General features: G+C 32.7%; 2 protein-coding genes across 2 annotated transcripts in view; both read left to right on the top strand.

The window, feature by feature from the left end:
- The window catches only part of LOC136275518 (uncharacterized), a 195,388-nt gene that overhangs the window by 14,888 nt on the left and 158,022 nt on the right, over positions 1 to 22,478 (top strand). The window lies entirely within an intron of this gene.
- LOC117688066 (receptor-type tyrosine-protein phosphatase alpha) lies at positions 54 to 9,242 on the top strand. Its single transcript, XM_066077737.1, has 19 exons — positions 54 to 231; positions 1,064 to 1,190; positions 1,493 to 1,557; positions 1,645 to 1,799; positions 2,874 to 2,946; positions 3,045 to 3,112; positions 3,221 to 3,257; positions 3,346 to 3,443; positions 3,916 to 4,047; positions 4,295 to 4,443; positions 4,628 to 4,763; positions 4,929 to 5,078; positions 5,261 to 5,354; positions 5,457 to 5,530; positions 6,280 to 6,414; positions 6,734 to 6,844; positions 7,812 to 7,957; positions 8,204 to 8,339; positions 9,103 to 9,242. Exons 1-18 carry the CDS (start codon positions 84 to 86, stop codon positions 8,256 to 8,258), a joined length of 1,953 nt encoding a protein of 650 aa, XP_065933809.1. The 5' UTR covers positions 54 to 83; the 3' UTR covers positions 8,259 to 8,339; positions 9,103 to 9,242.

Genomic DNA, 22,478 nt, shown 5'->3' with positions numbered 1-22,478 from the left:
TAATCTAAACGGTCAAATCATGCTGTTATGAAGAACTTAGAATTACCTTATGATGTCAAATTTTATAGACATATATAAATTTCATGTATCTAGCATGCGATGCCGCTTGGTATGGAGCTGGCTGTAAGTTTCAATGCGGACATTGCATCGGTGAGGATAATTGTCACCACGTTAACGGCAGCTGTCTTTTGGGCTGTCAAAAGGGTTTCACAGGAGACTTATGTTTCAATCGTAAGTGGTGTATTTGCGTATTGTTGATAATCGTTTACTTAATACAAAATCATGGAAAATCATATAATACAACCATTTTTCAAGTATGTTTTAAACAAATGTTACATATTTACTTTTTTTGTTATTATAGCCAGTTTATATGCTTTTCATTTACATAGTCTTACATTCCGTTAATAACAAGTTTTTTTACGTACACACTGGATAATGTTTAACAATTTATAAACCAAACGTGTTATTTACAACTTTATTTTTCTATATATATTAGGGTTAATATAGTAATGTAAGAAAAACCATTACCTGTTTAAATTTAATTCTTCTGTCCTCGTTACTCAGAGGTCTGGCATAGGACTGAAACCTACTAAAACAATAAACTATGCAGTGAAATAAAAAAAATATATCAAGAATGCCTAAAATTTCTAAAAATGGCATATTGAATATTTTTGAACTCTTTTTTTTAGACGATATTAACAATTACGTGAACATAGGTATCGCAGATACTTAAAAAAAACTTCAAATGGAATGTAAAAAATGTATTTATTTTCGTTGTAATTCCCCTATATTCATTGAGTATGGGGATTTATGTAAAAATAATTTTGACATAATAATGGATACACCACAAAAATAAACACTCTGATTATTCTACTTGATCGTGACCTTAGCATTCGTTCTCTTGATATTGTGACCAGTGACTGATATAGACCGAATTTATGATGCCAATAAACACTGTTGATGTCAATGTTTTATAATCCTTTTGGTATTTGATAATTATTTTGACATACATATGGTAACAAACAAGTCGAACTTCTTAATAGTTGGTTTTGTCTTGCTCAAGGCACACTACAGATAAACGTTACTCCCCCTGGTACACTGGATTTAACAGTCGTTCTCCTGATAGTGTGCCCTGTGGCCGGTCTTTTATTCATTGCACTGTGTGTCGTCACAATGGTGTTCCTCTCACGGTATCGCATATTTTATTATTATTTTCTAATTTCTATCGTAAATTGTTATTTTCATGACATAATATATTTAATTAGTTTAACGTTTTTTCTGTTATTTTTATATACATCATTGTAAAATCATAAAATTCAGTTTCTACACTTACTACCTTCAATACTTGATACTCTTAATTTGTTACATCTGTAGATTATCTTCATCTAGATGTACAATGTTGACATGATTGAGTTTTTCTTATCATTTATTAATAAACAACATTTCATTTCAAGAAGTTCTTTTCCTAAATAACATGTTTTTATGATGCTAGCCATCGACATGGAAAACAGAAAAACAAAAGTACAGACGAAAAATTTCACAAGATTGAAGAACAAGGTTTGATATACATTTTTTCATTGTAATCAAAAGAAAATGTGATTGTTTTATTTTCCTTTTATACTCGTATTTTTTTTTAAATGCTAGATAATGAAGATGAAGAGTCTCCAGAAACTTTAGATGACACCATACTTTACACAACAGTACAAATCCGTTCTAAAAGCATAAAGACAACTGATCTTCCCTCTGTCATCAAGTCGATGGGTGATGATACAGATAAAGGCTTTACTGAAGAGTTTAATGTACGAACAAAAAACTAAGTATCAGGAGCATTGCACAGTGTTTTAATTTTAGGTCACCTGAGTTACTCAGGAGCCTATTGGTATTTGTTTTTATCCGTCGTCGTTCGCTGTACGTTGGTCGTTAACGTTTGAACATTTTTAGCCAATGAACAAATTTCAACCGAATTTGGCACTTAGCACCTACGGGTAAAGGGAAGTAAAATTTGTTAAATTGATACCCCCTGCCCACTGGGACCTAAGGGGTGGTGCTAAAACCATAAAAAATAACGCCATCTTTAAAAAGAAACTTCTCCTTTACTCTTGGACATCAAGCAGTCAAACTGCTTGCATGGTCGTAATAGGCATTGATATCTGTACCAAAAACCGTGAAATTCATGGCCTCAGGGCTAGGGGTTTTGGCGCTAAGGTGGGGCTTTAATGAATTAATAATGAAAATGTATTTATGTTTAAAAAAATATTTAGCCAATGAACAAAGTGCATAGTTAATATGTTGCGGAAGAATGCCTTACCAAATTGTGAATGTGAAGGCTTTTGGGTCAGAGGTTCTTGTGTAAAGGCGGGGTTCTAATGATGTCCTCTTCTGGATATCAATCAGATGAACGTAGTTCATAGAAATAATGATGCAGAATACCTATTCAATTTTTTTTAATTCCATTGCCCCTGGGTCAGGGGTTCTGGTGTTGTTCGCTGTCTTTAATTATTATATTGGGTAGGACGGTGTGATTTCGACCGATTATTTTTTGCACCTGATTTATTTAATCATGTCACTGTATGTTATGATACAATATGTTCATATTTGTTTTAGAATTAAGAAAAATTGTGGGATTAAAAAGTCCCGGAATATTAAAAATGATTGCATTAGCCCTGTAATTATAATGCACATGAATATGCATTTCAAAAGCCACAGTGCAGTTACTCAAGTGGCCGATAAGGCCTATGGGCCTCTTGTTAGATAATTTTGTTTGATTATTTTTAAGTATAAATGATATCATATCATGTGGTATTCATTCAATGTACGCATTTAAGGACATTATTACATTTGTATTTTCCCTTTCTTATTCACATTTTATAAAGTCCATTCCCTACGGAGAACAGTCTGACATCATTTGCACCTTTGGGAAAAACAGGTTCAAGACAACATTTCCTTGTAAGAATTAATATTCAGTCACAACTTTTAAAAGTATTGCTGTTAGTCAGTTTGCTAATGTTTCATTCGATTTATTTATTTAAATTAAATAATTTCAGATGACCACTCTAGAGTTGTATTACAATCCTCAAAGAATGGAGACTACATAAATGCAAATTTTATAAAGGTATTTATAGTACAAAATAATACTCATTAATAACAAAACGCTTTATCTATTTTGTGAATTGCAGTCACTTCTTAATGAAATAGAAATAATACAGTTCTATGCTTTTAGAATACTGATGGTGATGCAGTGTACATAGCATCCCAAGGTAAAAGAAATTATGCATTTGCAATATGATCTAAATTTGGTATGGACACAAATAGCAGAATCTATTATATGTTTATCTTATCAAACAGGACCTAAACCAAAAACGGTTGGAGACTTTTGGAAAATGATATGGCAGGAAAACGTTTTTGTTATTGCCATGGTTACTAACCTGAAAGAAGGCGACAAGGTTTGTTATGAGAGTTGAATTCTTAAAAAAATGATGTTCTTTGTTAAATTGTGTACTGCTCTATGATTCTTTGAGATATTTCTTTAAAATTATTACATAATTGTCATAGAATGCCTTTGTAAAAATCAAACAATTTGAATTTTATTTTAACTGCTTTGCACGATTAGACAGATGTGTCCAATTTCACCGGTTGCAAAAATAAATTTAATCCGGCCTTTTTCCACAGACAAGGATGATTCATGCACGATTTCTGAATGTTTTGCGATAGTTGCAATGCAAGTCTTATATTCTCTTTATTTCAAATTGGCTCAAAGTCTATGTACTTTTCAGACGAACATATATTAATTCGTTATTAGTCCATTGTTTTCTAGATAACATGTTAGAATCGTAATTCTAAGAAAATAATCAGGTTACTGCTTAACTTACTGGTTAACTTCAGTTTCATCTTCATGGTATTCTGTTTTGTATCTAGATCAAATGCGAGAGATACTGGCCAACTTCAGGAGACAGTAAAATGGTGCTGGAAATTTTTACCGTCCAACTGATTTCAGAGAGAATATACGCCAATTTCTCAACCCACAACTTGAAGTTATTTAACAGAGAGGTAGCATCAATTAATGTTGAAACGGTCACATATGTTCACGCAATATGAATTTTATTGTTTTTTAAATCTTTAAAAAATACTGAATTCATTCAGATATTATTGTGGAAAATTATTACAAAATCTTTTGATTTTTAAAGAAATTAAATGAAATTTTTAGAAAAAAATCATGTTTAAGAAAATTAAAAAAATTAAAAAAATTATAAATGTGGGTTAAACCGCATGCGCTATACTTTTTTTTATTCTTAAGACCCAGGAAATCAGCCTAATAACACATCTACAGTACACATCATGGCCCGACCATGGAACGCCTAACCCTCTGGAACTCCTTTCGTTTTACCATTATGTATCAAGAGCAATGGAACAACATCCCGAACAGAAACTCGTTGTGCACTGCAGGTTTAATGTTAAACTCATACAATGGTTTAGTTTGTACAACATACAACTTTAATATTGTTTTTATGTTCAAATCTAGCAATTTGTATTTTCATAAGAAGTCACTTTAATCAAGTAGCCTTGTGTTCCTTAATAATTCACTTTTTTGTTTATAGGTTTTATATCGATTATAATACTTATTTTTAAGCGCTGGCATAGGACGTACTGGGACATTTATCGCCCTTGATGCTCTACACAGACAAGGGGTCAAGAAAGGCAAGATAAACATTGTGGAGTATGTGCATACCATGAGAGAAGACAGAATGAACATGATTCAAAATCTGGTGAGTCGTTTCCCAAAAATCAGTACAAATATATTTTACCGATAACAAGTGTAGCATTAACAATTTAATATACTTCATATTACATTTGATTTTGTATGTATTTGATTTCAAATATGCTTTTTTGTATTACTCATTCTTATTTGGACTTTTTTTTTATTTGTACAGAATCAGTACAAGTTCCTATACCATGCACTATACGAGAGTTTCAGAGCAGGATGCCATGTTCTAAGGAAGGAAAACTTTGTTCAAGAGATGGAAGCTCATATTAAATCGGATAAAGCTACAAACTTGTCGAATTTCCGGACCGAGTTCAAAGTGAACTCCTTCATTTACTATACTTTTGTTTTTGTTTCTCTTTCTTCTCGATATTCCATGTAGTGTATGTTTCACAGAAATAAGAATTCAATTAATTTAATTGGTTTAAGACGAAGTTGTTTAATTTTATAATTTTATGCATATATACATTTGTATATAAACTGCATCATGTATTTTCACAGGAGCTTGATTCTATGAAGAGAATTTTTGATGAAAGTGAAAAGCAGATAGGACTTCAAAATCTCAAATTAAATATGACGGAAAACGTTTTACCTGGTAAAAACCAATATATGTAAACATTGGTGTACCCGCTGTGTAATGTGTCCTTGACATGAAACTTTCAGCATCGTCTTACTTTCTAATATTGATTGATTTCAGCGGACAAAATGAGGATTATTCTATCATCCCACGTACCAGAACGAGGAACCTATTATAACGCTGTCCCTATTTCGGTAAACTTTGTGACATGTTTACGAAATGAGAAAGGCAAATATTGTTGGGCCTTCTCAAAAATCTTAAAAAGTTTTTCATTTACATATTAAAACACCTAAACTATTTTTCTTTTTATTTCAAAACTTTCAAAAGAAAACAGTTCCTCACTTAGGACAATGGTTGACATGATTGTTGACATACCAATTTTTTAATTATTTATATTTATCACATATTTATATAAATATACGGTGAGTATGACTCATTGTATAACTATTTGATATTCCACTGTGCGTTCTTAAACCACGTGACATCATGGTTAAACATGTCGTAGCTTTGAGGGGATGATTGACGTAGAATGAAAAAGTAACAGAATATTTCAATTGAAAAGTGTGCAGTTATAAAAGTGATGCATTAAATGATGTTATATTATTTTTTTAATAAACTGATAAAAATATGTTAGAAAATGAAATATTTGTTTTGTTTATCTTCAGGAAACCCATTTTTCTGTGCGTAAGTTGTTGACGTCTTTTAGTAAAGGTGTTGTGAAGCTCATAATTAAAACGTTTACAAACAATTGGGATTTTACAAAATACAGTGATAAAACGAATTATCGGGGTTAGAAAACACATACCCCGTTGGATAAAAATCATGTAACATCGCAAATTATGAGAGACCCTATGTATACAAGTAGCAGTTGATTTACATACCATTTTGTTCGTTAGGAATTAATTGTTATTCATGAGGCTGTAGATTGATTTTTTTTTTACAGACGTTTACAACAAGAGACTGCATCATAGCCGGTCAGTACCCGGTCCAAGGGGCGGGGATTGATTTGATCCGCCTTCTTGTTGACCAAGACTGCAGTTCTCTGATCTTAACGCACCCACTGTGTGAAATACCACACGTAAGATCATGCGTTGTCTTTATTTTATAAATTTTCTGAACAATTTGATCTTGAAAATATAACCTGTTATATATAACGTTAGTCGAATAGTTCATTTCTGCATTTTACATTTTTTCAATTTACCGTTCTAAAACTGTTTAGTTGATATGATTCTATAAAATGTAGGTTACTTTCTACTACATTGTTTAATCTGATTTTTAAAATTCTACATGCAAAGACGTTTGTCGTTTCATTTTTATTTACTTATTATTTGCTATTTTGAAATCTATAGCATGCCTTAGCTCCGTTATGTCCATATTTGTTGTATCTCTTTTATCAGAGCGGTGGGTGGTTTTCAGAACCATCGTTCAATTATCGTGTGGAAGTCGGTGCAGTGACTAAACTGTCCGCAGATGTCAACAAATGTAATGTCAGAATAAAACCACCATCGGTATGTATTGTATTGTAATTTCCTTAAGGGGTTAGGGTATACACTAAAATGCGTTTGGTATGTGACCAAATCTGTACGCAATCAGACGTTTCGCTTTATCTTTTCCAGTCTTTCAGTTTAATGAATTGTTTTACATCTGCAACTCTGGTGAACAACTTTAATACATGTAAGAAACTGTTAACTGAAACATAATTTTTGGCATAGTGTTGTCACTGTTTTGAAGATCGTAAATCAATAATCAAAGAGAGATAGATAGATAGATATATAGATTGATAGATAGATAGATAGATTGATAGATAGATAGATAGATAGATAGATAGATAGATAGATAGATAGATAGATAGATGAAATGATAGATGGATGAAATGATGAATAGATAGATAGATAGATAGATAGATAGATAGATAGATAGATAGATAGATAGATAGATAGATAGATAGATAGATAGATAGATATCCGAAAAAATATCATAATAAATGAGTTGGTAACAAAATCATTTATGTCCGTTGTTGATTTGCAAGTGTTGCCACTCTTTCAAGATCGTATATCAAATATAAAAAATAAGATATATATTGTGAAAATATCACTCATAATAAATGACAATAGTTAATAAGAAAACCAATAATTGTTTATTTTGTGACCTCATCTCAGTTATCTTTTCAAAAGTAAAGATCCATATAAAATATATCACATAATATGTGTTACGTAGCTATATTTTTATATCTGTGCGCTAACTATTCGGAAGAATGAAATAAGCAAAGCTTAACAGTTAACGACTTCATCTATTTGGAAACAAGGTGAAAATGATAAATAAACTGTATTTTAGACTCAAGATATAAAATTGCACTGTCATATTAAGTATAAATTACATTTCAAATACATGTTATATGCAAGACATTATTTTTATCATAGAAAGTTAATCTTAATATACAGTACATGTCTTCAAGAAGTTATTAACCTTTTTCAGAGTAAGGGCTGGCACAAAGTTTCCTTGTACGAGATAACAGCTTGGAATCTAACTGAAAACCTACCACAAGTATTACTGGACGCAGTAAAACGTATACAATTATGTGAACTAGTCGATCCGGAACGTAAACTGACCATTTTATCCAGGTACACTGTGGATTCGACGTATGTTTTAATGAAAATTACATTTTTCAATAAAATCTCAATTCTCATGAGAGAATATACGTAATATATTTTTAACTTCAAATTATTTTTCTACTAAAACAAATGTGTTTTGAATTCTTACTCTCTCATTAACTTTTCAATAAAGCGAAAAATGACTTTCTTTGGATATGAATACACTTTGAATGATCGTACCATCTTTATTTTACAACTATTTAACATTGCAAACAGGGACGGAGCAACCAGATGTGGAGAGTTTTGTGCTGTGTATAACGCCATACAATAACTACAACAGGATCAGGAGGTGGACATGTTCAACATTGTCAGACAGCTACAGAGTCGGCGACCGGAAATGATCTCAGACTTGGTATAGTTTTAAACAACTGTTTAAACATTCGATATTCAGATTTACATGTTCAGGTGTTATAACAATTTTACATGCTTTAAGACAAAGTAGGCAAAGCAGAGAGGGGTGGAATGCTATGGTTTACAAAACAAATATAAAAAAAGACAGTAGTACAGACGATCTCTTAAGGTGGCTGTAGTACTTTTGTGTACTTCAACGTTGCTTTACATATCAGTCATTAAGCTTTAGTGGAGTTAAACGTTTAACTACAGTGTTAGATTATGTCATTATTATGTTTTATAACAACAGAATTGTGGGGAAAAGTGATTATTTGTATTAAAAAGTGATATTTTAAATGACAAGAATAAAAAACATTTTGAGATTTTATTACTCCCCTATTTACTTATGATATCCTTTTTCCTGTTTAAATTTATGTTTATTGAATTAGAAATAATAAGTGACATCAGTGTTTGAGAGTCATCTTTCAAAGAAAACGTTTTTATTTATTACATTTTTTTAAATTAAGGAGGTTGTTCGTCATCAGAATTATAATTCGCAATCTTCGACGAATAAGACGTTAAAAGAAATTCAAATATAATACGACGTGAGAAAACTCTTGTTGTGTAATACTTTTAGAAAAAATCGAAATACACAATTACTTTTGCAACCAACTGGGTTTTTTTTTGTCTTACAAAAAACTTGAGCTATGTTATAACAACCATATACAGCTAAAGAAAACTCTTGCACAAAGCCTGTATTTATGATAACACGTTGTGTATTTCAGAACGAGTACCTGCTATGCTGTCAAGCTGTAGCTGAATTCATCAAGTCTGACTCAGAGGACACGTACATGAACTCTGCCAGTAATACAGTGACTGTTGAGGAGAACATGTATGCTAATACTTAATGCGTCGAGTGAAGTCTGGGTGATGACAGAAAACGAGTTTAAAGGACTATTGAAGAGAACGTGAATGCTAATATTTAACCAATCGATGGTCTTCTGGGTGAACTGAATGAATGAACTCATGTTTATTTTTTTGTAATAAGCTTCGATATTTTTTTTCTTTTTAACATGGTTTTTTTTATTACATTGTTTTGCCTTTGTTTTCAATGCAAGGGTACTGAATTAAAAATATATGCGTATACCTAATGGAGAGGAAAGTCTGGATGAAGTGCACTACTTAACATGAGTTTCTGAGTTTTCTGGTCTTTAAAAGTGATTTTTTGTGCCTTATTTTTATGATTTCTTTTTCTTATTTTAATTCATTATTTTTCTTTGTTTTGTTTCTGATTGCAGCATGTCTTTATTTATTTATGCATATAAATTTATTTTGATTATGACGTTAAAGATTATTGAAATACTCTATCTATTACACTATTTCCACTAAAACTATACGAACTTTTTTCTGATATCAAAAGTTATTATTTATTTGAATTTTGTATTTTTTTCTTTTATTTGAAAATCATAATTTTATTTGCAAGTTGTAATGGTCATTATAAAGATTAATCGTTCAAATATATTAAATTAAAAATTTATTGATATTATGTCGTTATCTCATAATTTTCATTTTTCATGGATGTTGTGGAAATCAGTTTGTACGCAAATACAAATACAACATTTTATTTCTTGAACGTTTGAAGATGATTTCAAAATAACAAATAACTTTAAAAAAATTTAAATTATTTAAAAATAGAAATGACTCTGAGGGCAAGAATGACTTTCAATTTTAAAGATAACATGATTACAACTTTGCTTTTAATAAATGACAATTAAAGAAAATACATTGACTTCTTTAAATGGTGGCTGGCAAAACCCGTTTTATGGCGGTTGCTGTATTGCTTTGAGCTAGAGCCACGAAACATCCATCATTGCCATGTCAAAAAAAAAACAGACGTCATTTTTGTTAAGTAAAGTCATGAAATGATAAAATTACGAATGACTTGAATTTAATAAAATAAACAAAATCAAAATAAAATTATCTAGTAGACAATAAAATAAATTTATGAAAATAAATTTATTGATGAAAATATCATGAAAAGCTTATTTACAATAAAGTTTTAAAAAATACAAGGAATAGTGCTGAAGGTCAATATAACGGCGGTACATTTAAATATGTCGGTATCTTCAAAGTTCTTTTTTTTGCAATTTAAAACTGCATAAAGTAATACTGACGATGCGCAGGGTATAGCTGATGATTATTAATTTTAATTCTACAGATATAGTAATTAAAAATAGTAATATAAATATGACAAAGACGGTAATTGAATTTAACAGAGATATATGTAATCTCGAATTTTGAACATTTTACCTGTTTCAAAGCTTCGATATTTTCACCCGAACATGGCGTTTTACAGCAGTTAGATGCCGGGGTTCAGTCCCGGAAAGGTTCACCGTGCGCACACAGTACGTTCACCATGCGTTCACTTGCGCTCTCCGCTCTGCTCCATTTGCGCTCATAGTTCACAAAGCGCCCAACGTGCATTCATAAAGCGTTCGCCTTGCGCTCACCGTTCATTCAGTAAGATAATATTATATTTCAGCTGATCATAATACATGCATTATTTTCTTGTTATTATTTCCTGGTTACCAACGAAACACACCGTAATAATAACTTCCGGGGCACTTTTTTAATAACGTGTTTCGAAAACAAGACTTTGTTTTTTGAACACATATGCAATGCGCAAGAAATTCCAGGAACTACTTTTCAAAGCATTAATATTTTGCTGCACATCGAAGAAATGGGGGATTGATTTTATAACGGTTGGTTCAAAATTCAACGCACTGATTTTTTCTACAAGACTGAAAAATTTTATTGTTAATAGTAGCTCACAAATTTCAGTCGCTGTAATGCTTTGCAGAGAGAGAGAGAGAGAGAGAGAGAGAGAGAGAGAGAGAGAGAGAGAGAGAGAGAGAGAGAGAGAGAGAGAGAGAGAGGGAGGGGTTGCCAGTCTTTACTAAACAATATCAATAATTACACATCGAAATAGCCCGGCTTTTAGTACTTCAGTACTTTGACTATAGTTCTCCATACATCATTATTGTTAAATGAAATTTTATTCCCATATATGGCCCCAAACCTTCAACGGGGCCATGCTTTCATAAATCAATAACACCACAACAAACTAAGATAAAAATAAAATAAAAAAACAAACAAACAAACAAACAAAAATAAATAAATAAAAAAAAACCCTCATATCTGTATCTCTCTGGTGATCATTTTACAAAATTTCAAATTTTCAAACGATCTATCAATATCCGTTTCAAAAAAAAAATTGGTCACTGGTACGGACTCATTCTTTCACAAGAGATCATTATGTACGAGAGTTGTTAGAAAAGTTCGCGAACAAGTTTGATTGTGAGCGGACTATTCGCATGATACCAGCGAAACTGTTTATATCTAATCTTGACCTATATTTTTAGTAATATGTAAAAATTGGTTTATTTTAAATGGACTTTTAAAACTGTACAAATTAATTGTTTTGATGAGATGTGCTTCACGGAGCATGCCAGTTTTTAATTGTTTTGTATTTTGTACGCATTTATCTTTTTTTAGAAAATGTGCAGTTTACGCACATAAAGATAAACTATATTTCGAATGAGAACACAATAAGTTATGAAGGTCATTTTGTGGAAGTATGGACGACCAACGCCAGAAAAATGAGTCAAAAACGTTAACGTTATTGTGTTATATTAAAAGTTTAAAATCAAAGATTTTTAAACTTATCTATAACAATCTGTCATTAAATAATTAAAGAGGAAATAACTTACAAATATTACTTAGCTGACGAATTTCTACCGATTCTTAAATTCACCTTCTCGCACTGAAGAGTTCACTACAGGTTTACAATAATTACGCGGCGAATTCAAACTTTATAAAAACAACATTTAACAGCATAGAAATTCAATAATAAAAATCACACATATAAACGAAATGAAGCAAAATTATGTATCATGGCATAATAAACAATGACGCGAAATATCTTTTATAAAAATGAAAACTAAAATTCTAGAATGACAAATTCATAGTTCCGCCGAATAATAAGAAATATATAGTTAATCATTGTTCTTAAGTATTTCAAACAAAACAAACTAAAATTTATCAAAATTAGCAATAGAAAAATACAATAAAATACTGTAATGAAAACCTAAATTACTGAAAATAGATAACATTTCATTCAAGCTTACCTAATGGAAAAGAGAAACAATTCCGTAAAATTAAAACAAGTTCTTTATTCTTTAAACGTCGGATGGAAAGTGAATTAAGTAAATTCACCAACCATCCGGTTTAATTTGGAATTGCTCTCATTGACCAATCAGGATACTTGATTTAAATGCTAGCGGGCTAATTTCACATAATTTCCTCTACGAGCTGACACTGATTACTAAAGGCCAAAAAGGTGATAAAGTCAATTAGATGAATTTCGATGTACGTTTGTTAACAAAGAGAAGATTAAGTAAAGCCGAAAAGAGTAAATAAGTTTTCTGACGTAATGAAAATAGAATAATCTTCGCGAGTTGCTAAAGTGTCGCTCTGATAACACAAAGAATTTATCTTCAAAGGTATGCCTGAACGAGGAATTTGTCAGTTTATTTAACAAATTAACTTATTGTCCGACAATCTGTCGTAACTAAATAATTTCCAGAAAAGTGTCAAATTGTTAAGATGCCATGATACATAATTTTGCTTCATTTCGTTTATATCTGTGATTTTTATTATTGAATTTCTATGCTGTTTAATGCTGTTTTTATAAAGTTTGAATTCGCCGCGTAATTATTGTAAACCTGTAGTGAACTCTTCAGTGCGAGAAGGTGAATTTAAGAATCGGTAGAAATTCGTCAGCTAAGTAATATTTGTAAGTTATTTCCTCTTTAATTATTTAATGACAACAGTTTATATTTTGTTTTCTAGTTTTCTTGCATTTTATAAGCGTTATGCATTTTCATACTTATGCGGAATTATCGATCCTTAGATTATAAGCGTAAAAACGATCTTGCTTTCTCGCATTGCTGTGTTTTACTACAGGGTGTTTCGAAATATGTTTTTGTTTTAATACACTTTCCATCCGACGTTTAAAGAATAGAGAACTTGTTTTAATTTTACGGAATTGTTTCTCTTTTCCATTAGCAACCAGTAGAAAGCCGAGTGGCATCCTACCAAGCTATTCCCCAACTTAATCATATTCACAAACAGAGAAAATCTCTGTGTGAAAAGTGGTTAACGATTTAAAATTTACAAGCTGCTATGAGAACTTAAGTTTAATTTTTTTTCTCTCAGATTTATTACGCAATTTAGTTTGTAACACAAAAAAGGAAACAAACAAACGGAGATGTTTTCAAGTGACAAAAATGTTAATCCTCCTAACACTAGTCTTTGATATCTTCTTTACTTTATCTCCAGGCAAATTAAATAATTGTTGGACAATAGAAGTGTGAAATTATCGTTACAGCTATATGTGTGAATGTTTACTTTTCTGGCATGTCATTACTATTCCTTTGTCAACAAAGCAATGCCTGTCAAAAAAAATGTGTAAAAGGGAGAATGGTTTAAGATCTAGAAGAGAACGGTTGGGCTAACTGTGCTGGAACCGCGCACGTTAGTGGAGTGTTTGTGATATCGGGCTAGCTGTGCTGGATTTCCGCAGGTTAGTGTTGATTTTGTGCACAGAATTATATCGGACTGTCCGTGCTGGAATCTCCGCACATTATTAAGTTGTTCTCTCGGAACTCCGAGAATCGGTTTTCCTTGGAATACCATGTACCGTTTAACTTAAATACAACTTGTTGAACTTTTGCTTCGTTTTGGAGTTTTTTTATTCAGCGTAAACTTGAGCGAGTGTAACGAATTGAGCTTTCCCCTGAATTCACCATATGGATTTTAAGAACTTTTATATTACAATTTACAACAAATCAAATACAAGATACGTTCGTGAAAGTTGGGTAGTATTTTTAGTAGAAAGCCGATTGACATGCTACCGGGCCAACCGCAGCTTCACGGAAAATTCGCAATAGGAACTTTACTTTTAAAATTCATTGGTGAAAATTGGACACCTTTAAGATCGGACCGTCATTAAATTGTGTGTGCATACAGAAAAATCTCTGATGGAGAACAAAAGGTTCTTAGATACTGCTATTTTTATAAGACAAAGATATACAATTTGAACCACAATGGGAATGGAAGGTTTAAAAATGTCCAGATACTTGATGTCTTGCACCTACGAATTTCGCTTTATTCCCTTATTTGAAGAGATTTTCTGATCTAAATGATCTACGATATGATACAAAAGACATTATAAATTACAAAAATTTGACAAATAATGGTGTGAACATGCGTTTTATATATGGATTAATTGCATGAAAGGTGTGTGAACTAAAAGGTGTTTACTTTGAAAAATAGTGACCAGTCTAAATTGCTATTTAGTAGTTTGACGTCACCTGACGTCATGAAATTTGGAAATGGTGCTCCGTAAATTTAATTCATGCAAAATAAATATCGATGTATCTTTTGATAAAAACTTCAAAATTATATGATGTTTTGCACACGTATTTGTTGGTAGTCATGTAATAAAACATAAAAACCCTCGTAAACTAAAATATTGGAAAATATTATCCTTTTTATACACTGTGTACAAACAAATTTCCGTTAGTTCGTCCCACATTTAAGATTATACGGAAAGGAGAACATGAACCTGACTAATTTTAAATTTGTAAAAATTCAGTTAGTCTTTTTTATTTTGACCTGATGTCAATAAATAGTATCACATGGCAAACATTTTTGTAAGCGTGGTTGACGTGACTTTACATAACATCAACTTTTATTTATTCAAATGCATTACGTGTTACATGTATTATGAACAAACGTGTGTTTCCAATATCTCTTTATATATGTTAACAAGTATTGTCCGATCTAATGTCAATCATAACAAATAAAACGAATCGTGGTGTTTTTTTTTTTGTCTTCTTTGAAAATTAAAAAAAAATCATGGTAAATGTGATATATTTCATGGTATAAAAAGAGTCTGCTGACATTTGATAGTGGATACCATCATTTTATAATACAAAGTGTGAGGATTGGATAATGTACCCTGATGAACTTAAATATATTAGAAGAACAAAACAAAAATTAACAAAATTAAGAACACAAATAAACAGAAAATTTAGCTAACAGAAATTAGTAAAAAAAATGCATTGAAAAAAATAATAAATAGAAATAATGTCTGTTTTTAAAGCCTGGTTCCGGCGCAAGTGAATCTGATGAAACCTCAGGCGGGTATGTGGTTTGTAAACCAGTCAGGTTCATGTATTTTTGGCACTAGCCAGAACTAAAATTGTTCAGTAGAATGATCACATGCTGCACGGGTCTATCGCGGCTGCAATAAACGATGAATGTTCTCTTTGGTAATATGTATGACCCACCCCTGTTTCACGCCGATTTGGAGATATTTTTCAATGGACTCACTATTCAAAATATAATAGCATCTATATGCATGTTATATAGATGCCTTTATCTTATGAGGAAATAAATTGATGTGTTCTGTTGGCTCGCGGACTCGAACATCTAATCGGACCCGTAATACAAATCCTTTTTAAAATTAACCAGGGCTGTAAGGTAGCAACAAGTTTAGCTCGTTCATTTAAAAAAAATATTACTTCTATTTAACTTAAAGTTGTTATATTTTCATAAAAAATCATATCAGGTATTTTGACAGCGATTTTAAGCATTGAAGTTAAAGTTTAACGGTACTTTAATTCAGATTTAAACGGATTGAGTTGTAGACAATTTATTTTCATTAAACTTGCTAAATTCTTGAAATTAAATAAATCAAATCATGCAATAGAAATTACTTGAATCATTTTAATTTAATTGCTTTCATCATTCGATATGCCACGAGGAAAACCCAAAGCGAACAAGGATAAAGGAGCCACGTGCCCCCGACTGCTGCTGAGGACCACCAGCAGGCAGCGACTAGCACAGGGATTGAAAACCCGACTAGTGCAAGCACATGGCAAGGTTCGCCCGAAATACCTCAATTGTTGGCAATCACTATATACCAAATAGCAATTAATGTTTCGCATAATATTAAGGCCAAAATCATTAGTTCAGCTTATGTAGACCTTGCTTTGCTGTTGAGTAATACAAATGTAATGCCTAAAGAAAAATCTATCTATATCAATGAAAAGGGGGAACTGATGACAGGAGAAACAAGTATTGACAGTATTGAAAAGTGGACAGATGCGTTCATTATATATAGCAGTATTTATTCTTCGGCCCACATTGATTCAGTTCAAGGTTTATTCAAATTTCTGCATGATGTTAGATTGGGGCGGTAAGAGTAGGGGGTATGGGGTTTTAAAGCTACGATGAACAATTCCGCCTACGGCGTAGCATGGATCCCTCAATTCCATGGGGAAAGGTAGACAGCGAACTTTGGCTTCTTTACATGTCTCCATCTAGCTCATCGCAAATTGCTTTCACTGTTTCCCAGCAGTCTACCAACATATGTTTTGATTTCAATTACAAGGGAACTTGTATTCGTCCAGTTTGTGTTTATCACCATTAATGCATCAGGTGCCACGGTAACCACCCAGTATCCAATTGCCCGCATGTACTATCCTACCCTCAGTCTCAAACTCGGGTCAGCAACATGGGGTCTAACAATCAGTCAATTCCCAAGTTAAATAACCATCAAGCATTTGCACCCATTCGTTTTCGTCCCCGAACACCACAGCCTCGGGCCCCCAGGGGGAACCCCCCAAGGCATAACTGGCCCACCACTAACTATCACAACGCATATTCCACCAGAACTTTGGGATATGGGAAAAACTCCAATTAAAATCAAGAGTTTGATTCCTTATCTTGATGTCTATCCAAGGAAAAAATCAGCACTGGAATTAAAACGGGGATTTATTGAGGGATTTCATATACAGTACAATGGGCCTAGGATACAGAACATGTCCAAAAATTTATCATCAGCCTCTGAACATTATGAACAATTAATGGATAAAGTAGGAAAAGAAATAAGTATTGGTATAATCACGCCCTTTTCAAGAAAGGCCAATATTTAATCTCCATAGTTCACCAGTAGGAGTAGTACCTAAAGCTGATGGGGGTGGCGTATGATTGTGCACCTTTCCTATCCTAAATATGAAAAGTATCAATTATTTAACTGACCCATAAGTGTGGTCTGTGCATTATTCTTCATTCGACAATGTTGTGGAAATGATATCTTCCCTAGGAAAAGGGGCATTACTGGGAAAGGTAGATGTGAAAAGGGAATTTAGATTAATCCCTTTTCATCCAAGTGACTTTGAATTGCTAGGTTTTTCAATTGATTCCTTATATTATGTGAACAAGTGTTTGCCAATGGGGTTTTCAATAAGTTGTAAGATGTGGGAAACATTTGCTAATTTTTTGCAATGGCTTACTCAAAAACCTCAGGGTTAGAAACATTAGATCACTATTTGAATGACTTTATATTTGCAGGAAAGATAGGGACTAACAACTGTAAAAACTTATGTCAGAACTTGATAATACAGTATTTGTAAAGAGCTTAATATTCCGTTAGCAGTGGACAAAACTATGGGTCCTGTTTCTGTGCTTACATATTTAGGGTTAGAAATTGACACAGTCAATATGCACATAAAAATTCCTACACCAACAGTAGAAATTTTGAAACAGTATGTTCATGAATCTTTGGCTAGGAAATCAGTTTTATTGAAAGAATTGGAATCATTAGTTCAATTTCGTCGGCAAAGCAATCAGGTCAAGTAGGGTATTTAATCGCAGATTCTATGATGCAATGAAAGGGGCTTTTGAGGCTCATCATCATATTAGGTTATTGTTAGAGTCGAGAGATGATTTACGCATGTGGGCTATATTTTTGGAGAAATTTAATGGCATTTCATATGTTTCTTCTAAAGAATGGATAAGCTCGGATGTTTCAGAATTGTTTACTGACAGTACAGGTAATGCAGAGTTTGGATGTGGTGCATATTTTTAAGGGAGATGGGCATTCTTTGAATGGTAACCAGAATGGCATTCATCTGACATAATCAGGGCTATGACATTCCTGGAACTAGTGCCCTTGGTTCAAGCTATTAGGTTATGGGGTCAGGATTTCGAATGCAATTTTTTTTTGTTTTTTATAGACAATATTGCATTAGTAAGCATAGTTAACAAACAAACTTGTAAGTCTAAGAGAGTAATGAAGTTAGTGAGGGATTTTGTTCTTATGCTCATGCAGTACATTCGTATTTTCATAGCTAAACATATAGAAAGTAGCAATAATTGTATCGCTGATTCTATTTCACGCAAAGCAATGAGGAAAATTCAAAGAGTTAGCACCAGAGGCAAAAAGGCAGACAGAGCCCATTCCACAAGATTTTCTGCAAGTGATTTGTCAAAAAACACAAAACTTGCAGTTAGCACCAGTTGCACTAGACAAAGGAGCAGGCAGAGCCAATTCCACAAGATTTTCTGCAGATGATTTATAGTTTCAAGTAGATAAGTTATTTCAGGCTTCGTTGTCAAAAAACACAAAACTAACTTGTGATACAGGTTTAACAGCATTTCAAAAAGTTAGATTGGAGCACAAGTTTCAAAATGTATGGCACCATCACTAGAATACATTGTACTGTTTATGAGATATTTATCTCTTAAATAGTTATCTTCAGCTACAGCTAGGTTATATGTGTCAGCAATTGGGTTTTCAATACAAGTCTAGGGACCAAGATGATGTTTCAAGAAATTTTCTGGTTGTTCAGATGTTAGAAGGAATGAAAATATTATCAGTGAAGAAGGACACAAGACTCCCAATTACCCATTCTATTCTGTGCAAAATTATTCAAGTGTTACCTTCAGTTTGTACTGACTTGTAAGAGTCTCATCTTTTTCAAGCTGCATACACGTTAGCATTTTTTATTTTTAAGAGTTGGGGAATCAGCAATTTCCAAAGGCAATAGTCCAGCCACTATCATTAATGTATCGGACATCAAATTTTCCCAAGATAAGTCCAACATGATTTTGACTATCAGGCAATCAAAGAAAGCCCAGTGTGGCAGAGGGGTAACTATTTGCATTGAAAAATGTTCTAGTTTTCATTGTCCAATAAGGTATATGTTTTTTCTCCATGAGGCCCCGAGTTAAAGGTCCAGTATTCTGTCATTTTGATGGTAGCCTACTCACTAGATTTCAGTTCTCAGCAGTTTTAAATAAAGTCACTAATGCGCTAGAACTGTATAGCCATCGATATAAAGAACATTCTGTTCGGATATGGGGCTGTCATCGCTGCATATCAGCAAGGTTGCCATTCAGATTCTATTAGAGAGGCAGGCAGATGGAAATCACAAATTTATAAATCCTACATTCGTTGCCCTATTAAACAAGTAAGCTGTTGCACTTTCTGCTTTCAGATTCTGCAGTATGGTGTGTGGAGTCTTCCATTATTAAACATGCATTTCTAGCAGCTATGCTTAGAACAGGAGGGATTAATTTGGAGTTGGAAAGATTGGGAATAAAAATATGGTGGCAATGTTATGTACGTGTATTTAAGTTTACTGACCTAAAGAAAAGGGTTATGTATCTTACTAGGTTAGAGGAAGCCCCTGACTTTCTTGTGATTCATTGTGGGGGGGAATGATTTAGGTGACCCTGATTGACCCCTCGCTGAATTGATAGAACATATGTCCGAGAGCATAACCAGCCGATCTGAGCTCCTACCGAATACTAAGTTAGTTTGGTCTCAAATATTGCCACGCAAGGCCTTGAATATTTCAGAAAAGGGCTTGGGACAGTATTTCTAGACTAACGCCAATAAAGGGTTATTTCACATACAAACAATGCATCTTAATACTAAATATGGTATCCCTCAAGCATTATAATCATAAATTTAATAAATGGGTTTTGGTCGTGGGTCAGTTGAATTGGGCTCCCCTTGTGGGGTGATCTTAAACCTTCAGTAAAAGGTCATGTGGCATGTGCGCTTGTCCATTCAACTGATGTGACAAGTTTGTGGAAATAATTAACAAATATATTGTTCGCAGTTAACCCAGAACAATCAAATTTTATTGGTTTGATGCTGCTGCTCATTTTGTGCTTGCTGCTGCTGCTACTGCTGCAAATTTGTATTTTCACTATAAACATTCAAATGTTCAAACTACAATTGCTGCTGATATTGAACTTATATTATAAACATTCAAATGTTCAAAGTATAGCTGTTTGCAGTCAACCCGAAATAGAAAAAAATATTTGTGCTGCTCATGTTGATTGTACTTGCTGCTTTGTTGTTGGGTGTGCCCTGCTTGGCGACCCATGCTTCTTTATTGCCACGACCAAAACGCCAAACAATAAAAATCAAATTACACATTTACTTGTATTTGGTAATTTCTTCTATATAGATAATTTATCAAATGGCACAAAATATGTAATTATAAATAGCAATTTTTCACAATGCAAAGTCATATAATATATCTGCATTGAGGATAGTACTTGTAAAACTTCTTCCAGGATCACTGGTATAAAATCACATCTGGTTTTAAAGATGTGTCGAAAGGTCCGCCATAATTTAATCACTCACTGCAAACAAATATCCCCAAAAATAGCACCGGCTTAAAGAACTTTGAAGCCGGTAATAATTCAGCACCGGAGAACCCTCCCTTCCCGACAGCTATTGACGTTCCGTAGAGAAGGAAAATTTAAAAGCGAAAACAAGGCAAAGGACACTGGAGAAAAATAAACATACAACCACCAAAAATTAACCAAACGTGATCGTACTTTAAAACTTGCATAAAAATTGGTTTTAAAATACCAGTTATTTTTCTGAAGCCATGCCCCTGGTAGTACTAGACGGACTGACGACCACGTTTATCCGCTAAGATGTTTTTTTCAGGATACTACACTGCACATGCTCTTTCGTTAATATTTAAAAAGTGCAAACCAGGGCCTCCTATAGGGTAATTACTTACATAACTGGAATTTGCTTAATGTATTTTAGGCAAGGGGCTTTCCACAGGACTTATAAATAAATAATTGGAAGAGCAAACCAAAGGATAGAACTATATATGATATTAGTCAAATTTGGCCCCCATAATTCGCTATTTCTAAATTGATTCAGGTACATTTATTTGTTGTGTTATTCTATAAAAGAGTTGATATAAAATATGTTTTTCACCTATTTATTTGATTTATATGCACTCACTGGCAGTATATGTCGTCAGAAGTGACGCTTATTTTTATAATTCGGTCAAAATCAGTCAAAAATGGACATTTTCCTTATCTTTTTTCGAATGGGAAAGATAGAGCGACTCTTTGAACAAGAACGAACTTTTTGTCACTTATAAGTATTTGAGAGATACATCTTTGATGAAAATATTTTGTTTGTTCAAGCAGTCGCTCAATGTTTCCTTAAAGAAAAACTGCTTCAAAACAAGCCTTCTTATGCTTAAATTGAGAAAATGGCGGGAAAAGGTAAACTTTATGATGTCATATTTTTAAATTGTGGGCACTAAAATCAAAATAAAAATTATGTAAAAAACTTCAAATGTATATTTGTACAAATAAAACAAAGAATTACAGTAAAATGACAATGTTCATTTAAGGGGGCCATGTTAGGCTCAAACCATATATAGTCCTTTACAAATAAAATAACGAATACTTTTCAGCTTATTACAGATAGAAAACCGTTTCTTTAGTAAAACAAAAAGAGGTGGGTAAAAAAAAAGAGAAAAAATACTATGCGTTCTTTGGTGATTCACACGGCTATGAACACCCTAGCACAGATTGCAATTGTAACCGTAACTACTTGAAAATCGTTACTCAACCTTGACAAATCCATGAAATTCATGTTTTAAATGTAGTCTTAGTTTCAATCGATTAAAATATAATCCAAGCAATACCCATTAAAAAATTTCATGCACAAAAAACTCAAATTAACAATTAAAATACATGTACATATTGACAGCAGAAATATACCGACGTTATGGTGTGGTGTTACCTAAGCCTAGGTCATGTATGAGCTAAACACGTCTTTGTAAGCATGTTTTAACTGCACTATGTAGCTGGTATTTGGGTTCATAATGTAAATCTAATGCTGTTAGTTTTCTTGTTGTTTTAATTGAATTGTGGAAATCATCGCAACCAAATATTCGTTTATCTAAGGTGTTGC

Source organism: Magallana gigas, chromosome 1 (genome assembly GCF_963853765.1).
Source record: "Magallana gigas chromosome 1, xbMagGiga1.1, whole genome shotgun sequence".
Lineage (NCBI taxonomy): Eukaryota > Metazoa > Mollusca > Bivalvia > Ostreida > Ostreidae > Magallana > Magallana gigas.
Note: the sequence above shows the minus strand (reverse complement) of the source record. Positions and strands in the feature narration are given on the sequence as shown.